The sequence below is a fragment of the Myotis davidii genome, unplaced genomic scaffold (genome assembly GCF_000327345.1).
Source record: "Myotis davidii unplaced genomic scaffold, ASM32734v1 scaffold134, whole genome shotgun sequence".
NCBI classification, from domain to species: Eukaryota; Metazoa; Chordata; class Mammalia; order Chiroptera; family Vespertilionidae; genus Myotis; species Myotis davidii.
The window spans coordinates 1,617,312-1,623,568 of NW_006288853.1; the positions used below are offsets into that span (position 1 = coordinate 1,617,312).

The window sequence follows — 6,257 nt, forward strand, 5'->3', positions numbered from 1 at the left end:
TGTTTTTCTTTCTTTCATTTGAACTGAAGCATTTTGCTTTGAATTATGTTAAATTCTTTGTTAAAATTTTATTTCCTAGTTTTTCCAAATACATAAATAACATGTAAAATATATTTTAATGGAGAGGTAGATAGAGAGATAGAGTTAGGTAGGTAGGTAGAGAGAGAGAGAGATCCTTGAGCCTGTTGCTTAATGAGTACACTGGAGATAAAAGAATGAGGAATAATGTTGATCCTTGTCATCTAGTGAAAACAGTATATAAATCACTTAAAACTATTTTCAAAACTCTTCAAGGATGTTACGTATGGAAACATGGGCAAGTATACTGAAATTCTGGACAAGCAGCTTTACTCAATTTCACAATTCCTCAAGGTGGAGTTGTATTTGAAGATTGTTTCTTTTTTTAAAAATATATATATTTGTTGATTTCAGAGAGGAAGGAAGAGGGAGAGAGAGATAGAAACATAAGTGATGAGAATAATCACTCAGCTGCCTCCTGGATGTCAAGGATGTTACGTATGGAAACATGGGCAAATATACTGAAATTCTAGACAAGCAGCTTTACTCAATTTCATAATTCCTCAAGGTGGAGTTGTATTTGAAGATGGTTTCTTTTTTTAAAAAAAATATATATTTGTTGATTTCAGAGAGGAAGGAAGAGGGAGAAAGAGATAGAAACATCAGTGATGAGAATCATCAATCGGCTATCTCCTGCATGCCCCCCTTTGGGGAGTGAGCCTGCGGCAGAGGCATGTGCCCCCACTGGGAATCAAACCGCGACCTCCTGGTTCATAGGTCAATGCTCAACCACTGAGCCACACCAGCTGGGCTGACAGATTATTTCTAAAGAAAGTTCAAGACTTAGAATCTGGTTATTAATTACTCTCTTGCTAATCCTCGCAAACTGTTGTGTTACTTGATAAAGCCTGTTAACTTAATTACTTTCTTTCAGCAGTGTGTGGTTGGCTAGTGCCAACAGCAAGGTTGCATAATGAATGCATTGTTAATGTGAGCGGAGGACTCTTGAACTCTTGGTCACCATTTTGCTGCTCCTCTTGAGAAAGAAAATAAGCACCCCAAGGACTCAATTTACAGTTTTCGCCTATCTCAGGAAAACCTGGGCCTCCCTCCACCGTGACTGCACACTGGAATCACACACGGAGATGGACAGCAGGGCAGTCTGGGTCGCACCCCAGAGACTCTGCTGTCACTGGCTTGGTCTGAGGCCTGAGCACAGAAATGTTAAAGCTCCTCTGTGATTCTGGTGTGCAGGCCAGGTTGGGATTCACTGCACACGAATGCCCCAGCACGCACTTTGCCCAACTTAGTAACTTACTTAACATCATGAATTGCTTGCTGTGTTTCTGAAAATTCTCACGTATACATACTCTGGCACTAACTGCTCTGAGTGGAAGGGTATTTTGGCTTGCTTCCTAATAATACCCAGGGACCAACACGAAGCACTTAAGGCCAGGGAATATTTAATTAACCTGTTAATAACTTAACCTAATCAAAAAGCCATTTTTAAAATGAGACTTTCAGTAAACTAAGTTCTCCCTATATTAGAGCTTAAATCCTTCTATCTTTCTACCTTATTTCTTACAAAACATCTCATTTCTTCATCCTGAAAAAAATCTCTAATTACAGGGACTATCGGTAAGATTAGAAATATGCAGTTTGGATCTTTCATGCTAAATGGAATCTCAGCCACGTCTAGTCACATAAAACTCATCTAATTTTATTCTCCTCCACATTTGGTGCTAACTAAATGAAAACCTGAGGGCTAAAAGGGAGCTCTGGTCCTTCCCTATGTGAATCTTCATTTCTCTAGAACTACACTTGTAGGTGTAAGCTTTCTCGCCTAAATCAATTTGCAGACATGGACATTGCTAGTGTCATTTGACCAAAAAAAACACAGAGAGGTGAACAGCTGGTTTGATTTTTTTTTAAAGACCTATTTAGTTCTCAGGGAACCTAGCATTCCAAGCACTGATTTCCAAACCAACACTCACATTTTCCAGGAGACAGACAGCAGCAGGGTTTCCACGAAATGCTTTTGCTGTGAAGGCGTCTGCTATGAAAATAGGGAGCTTCATTTTCCTTGCCGGCTGTCTCTGCAGGCTCTCACAAACGCTGGTAATCTTGTTGTTGCAAAAAAAAAAAAAATCAGAGAGTTAATGTTTTACTTGGTGTACAGAAGCAACTCACAATTCCCAGATACAAAGTCAAGCAATTATTCTAACACACCTACATTTAAAGATAGGTGATCCCTAATTTTTTAAGCCTCTAAAATGAATAGAACATTTTCTTTTCAAATTTTGTATTAGCATTTCATACTGTCCATATACTTAACAACATCATCATATTCTTTCTTAAAGCAGCCAAAGCTAGCTTAGACTATGTTTTTGATGAAGGGAATGAAACATCCAAGGGGCACATATGTGTTTATAGTCACCCAATGAATGTTACTACCCTTTGAAAAGAATGTATTTTTTTCTAATTATAAAAATATGCTCATTATAAAAAAACAACTTAGCAAATTAAAGTGACCCATCACCATGGAACAACATTTCTTTTTATTTTTGGACTTAGTATAATCAAAGAAGCCTAATGCTTTAATTAATTTTGTGTTATTTTATTAAATCTGTAGATTGGAGACTTTTGTGAGCTCATGATACAGATTAGTTAAAGCTTTTCATTAAAAGAATAATACTTTCTTTTTACTACAAATCTATCAAATACAGAAAAAGGGGGGGGGGAGGGAAAGAATATCCTGTACTTCCACTGCCTAGAGATGAACTCTATTAATATTCTGGATGTTTCCTTTGCTTTACTAGAAACATGGGCTTTGTCATAGTAATGGAGGGATTTCTCCCTCCCAAAGTTATAGTACTTTTTGAAGATTCAGCAAATTAGAGGGTGCTTTGCTTACACCTGAAAGAAAATGACCCATCTAACATGAATTTCTTGTTTTCAAGGAGAACATAAACAACCTGGGAAGCCCTGCTGGCTGCCCGAACCAGGCCTCAGCCCCCTTGGCAGCTCCCAGACCCACAGGTATTTCTGTTTCTTTATTTTTTGAGAATTTTCCATAAGAGTTTATTTGAGCCGAAACCGGTTTGGCTCAGTGGATAGAGCGTCGGCCTGCGGACTGAAAGGTCCCAGGTTTGATTCCGGTCAAGGGCATGTACCTGGGTTGCGGGCACATCCCCAGTAGGAGATGTGCAGGAGGCAGTGGGTCGATGTTTCTCTCTCATCGATGTTTCTAACTCTCTGTCTCTCTCCCTTCCTCTCTGTGAAAAATCAATAAAATATATTTAAAAAAAAAAAAAAGAGTTTATTTGAATCAAACTGACAACAAACTGACCCCCTTCATTAACTTTAATAAGTTTGTACCTTTTGACCCCAAGCAATAACATTAACATTTTAGACACTGATTTTAATCAGAATTTTTACCCTTGAAAATAAATATTTTTCAAGGGAAATACTCTAGATACACTAAATGCTTCAGAAACATCATTTAAATAGATTTACAATAGTCTGGATATGTGCCGGAAGCCAGACCACCCTTGCTGCTTGACACAGTCGCTATGGGGAAGAAACATCTGCACAGCTTATGATTCAAGTAACCTTTGGGATAGAATGGATAGGATTAAGATCAACTGGTATAAATACAGATGTAGCAGGAGAAATAAACACAGAACCTGGCTGGAGATCCTGGCTTAGAGAATCTGGCTAGACTGCTGATCAACTGAACACTATCTCCATGTCATTCCTTCTTCGGCCCACTCCGTCCACACCTTTGGGATCCCCTGGACCTGCTGGGGTTGGACCCCAACAATTGGCGCCCAACGTGCGGCACGAACCCCCAGCCCTGAGATTAAGAGTCTCATGCTCTACCGTTGATAGCTGTTTACTACTTGGAATCAGGGAAGTGCCCGGAGTCCTGCCGCTGCCATGAACATGTCGGCCCCCAGCTCACTCATGAAACAGCCGCCCATTCAGTCCACGGCCGGGGCCTTCCCGGTCCGCAATGAGCAAGGTGAGATTTCGATGGAGAAAGTGAAATGTTATATGTCTGGAAAGAGGCCAGACTTTGCCCCTATGGAGTCCTCAGATGAGGAGGAGGAAGAATTTCAGTTCATTAAGAAAGACAAAGCCTCAGCGCCCACGTGGCTGTGTGGACTGCCGCTGGCTCCGCGGCAGGCGGCGGCGATGGAGCGCCCGGGGCCCAGCGAAGGTGCTGAGACGTCGGGACCGGACCCGCAGCTGGCGGTCACCATGGGCTTCACGGGGTTCGGGAAAAAAGCTCGTACATTTGATTTGGAAGCAATGTTTGAACAGACTCGAAGAACAGCTGTGGAAAGAAGTCGGAAAACACTGGAGGCAACAGAAAAAGAGGAAGAAATGAACAGAGAGAAAGAATTAAGAAGGCAAAATGAAGATATTGAACCTACATCTTCAGGCTCAAATGTGGTCAGAGATTGCTCTAAATCATCTTCCAGGTGCTTGACTTTCTCAAAAGGATTCTGTTTAACGATCATTTTCTAAGTGTTCATAACACAAGTTAGGCAAGGTTCCTGATATTATTATTATTATTTTTTGAAGGCTTCTGCTGTTGATCGTATGGAGCAAACTGTTGGTGGTTTACCTCCACCTCTTCAAGAGGAAGATGGTGATGATGATGATGATGATGATGATGATGATGATGATGATGGTGGTGGTGGTGGTGATTCAGAAGAGGAAAATCCTGTTCAAAAGATCCCTGATTCTCATGAAATAACACTAAAGCATGGCACTAAAACAGTTTCTGCTTTGGGTCTGGACCCCTCAGGTGCCCGCTTGGTGACAGGAGGATACGACTATGATGTTAGGTTTTGGGATTTTGCTGGAATGGACGCTTCTTTTAAGGCCTTTCGATCCCTTCAAACCTGTGAATGCCATCAGATCAAGTCATTGCAGTATAGTAACACAGGAGACATGATTCTTGTATCCGGAAGCTCTCAAGCCAAAGTGATTGACAGAAATGGTTTTGAAGTAATGGAATGTATAAAAGGAGACCAGTATATTGTGGACATGGCCAACACCAAGGGTCACACAGCAATGCTTCATACTGGCTCATGGCATCCCAAAAGAAAGGGAGAATTTATGACTTGCTCAAATGATGCGACTGTGAGGACATGGGAAGTTGAAAATCCAAAGACACAACAAAGTGTGTTTAAACCACGTACAATGCAGGGTAAAAAAGTGATTCCCACCACGTGCGCATACAGTAGAGATGGAAAACTCATAACAGCTGCCTGCCAGAACGGAAGCATACAGATCTGGGACCGGAACCTGACGGTTCATCCTAAATTCCACTACAAACAGGCTCATGACCCGGGTACAGACACTTCTTGTGTGGCTTTTTCCTGTAATGGTACTGTCCTTGCCTCTCGTGGAGGTGATGATTCATTAAAATTACGGGACATCCGACAGTTTAATAAGCCACTTTTTTCAGCCTCGGGTCTTCCCACCATGTTTCCAATGACTGACGAGACCCTGCCCCAGGACCACATCCTCACCCCTCACGCCTTGTCGCTGTTCCGTGAGCCCCGCCAGCGGAGCACCAGGAAGCCGCTGGAGGACAGACTGGACCCCCTGTGGCGGGCCCAGGTCGTGGCGGCCGGGTGGGAACCCACGGCGGCACCCTGTCCTCATACATCCTGAAGAACATTGCTTGGGTAAGACGGATGACAGCAGTCCCCGGGAGGCTGTCCTGCGCCATGCCAAGGCCGCGGCGGACAGCCCGTACTGGGTTTCTCCGGCCTCTTTCAAGACTCAGCCCAGAGCCATGTTTGCACAAGTTGAATCTGATGATGAGGAAGCACAGAATGAGCCAGAATGGAAAAAATGTAAAATCTGAAGCATCTCATATGAGAGCTGTTTGCATGAGAGGGAGCATATTGAGCAGGTGGTGTTGTTTTTAATGCAATGAAAAATACATTTTTTTGAACAAAACAAAACAAAAAAAGAAAGAAAGAAAACCAAAGAACAAGAAGCAGAGCCTGAGGAACAGGAGGGGGGGTTCATCTAGCGACCCCCAACGACGGCGTTTGCAGAACCGTATCAGTGAAGATGTGGAAGAGAGATTGGCTCGACATCGGAAAATAGCGGAACCTGAAGTCGCAGGAGAAAGTGACGCAGAAGTAGAAGGAGACGCTTGGCGCCTGGAACGAGAAGACAGCAGTGAGGAGGAAGAGGAAGAAATGGAAGAT

At 42.7% G+C, this 6,257-nt stretch overlaps 2 protein-coding genes across 3 annotated transcripts in view; one reads left to right on the top strand and one right to left on the bottom strand.

Moving 5' to 3' along the window:
• Positions 1-2,549, bottom strand: part of PBLD (phenazine biosynthesis-like protein domain containing) — a 19,507-nt gene extending 16,958 nt beyond the window's left edge. The window contains exon 1 of one of the 2 annotated variants that reach the window (XM_006760904.2): positions 2,013-2,549. In XM_006760904.2, coding sequence (XP_006760967.1) covers positions 2,013-2,096 — 84 coding nt within the window. In that variant the 5' untranslated portion in view covers positions 2,097-2,549. The remainder of the gene's footprint in view (positions 1-2,012) is intronic. The other variant, XM_015562122.1, reaches the window with a different exon arrangement.
• Positions 2,550-3,859: 1,310 nt separating this feature from the next.
• The window catches only part of LOC102759009 (gastrulation defective protein 1 homolog), a 5,711-nt gene continuing 3,313 nt past the window's right edge, over positions 3,860-6,257 (top strand). Inside the window, exons 1-3 of the mRNA XM_015562097.1 lie at positions 3,860-4,549; positions 4,835-5,655; positions 6,102-6,228. Coding sequence (XP_015417583.1) covers positions 3,958-4,549; positions 4,835-5,655; positions 6,102-6,228 — 1,540 coding nt within the window. The 5' untranslated portion in view covers positions 3,860-3,957. The remainder of the gene's footprint in view (positions 4,550-4,834; positions 5,656-6,101; positions 6,229-6,257) is intronic.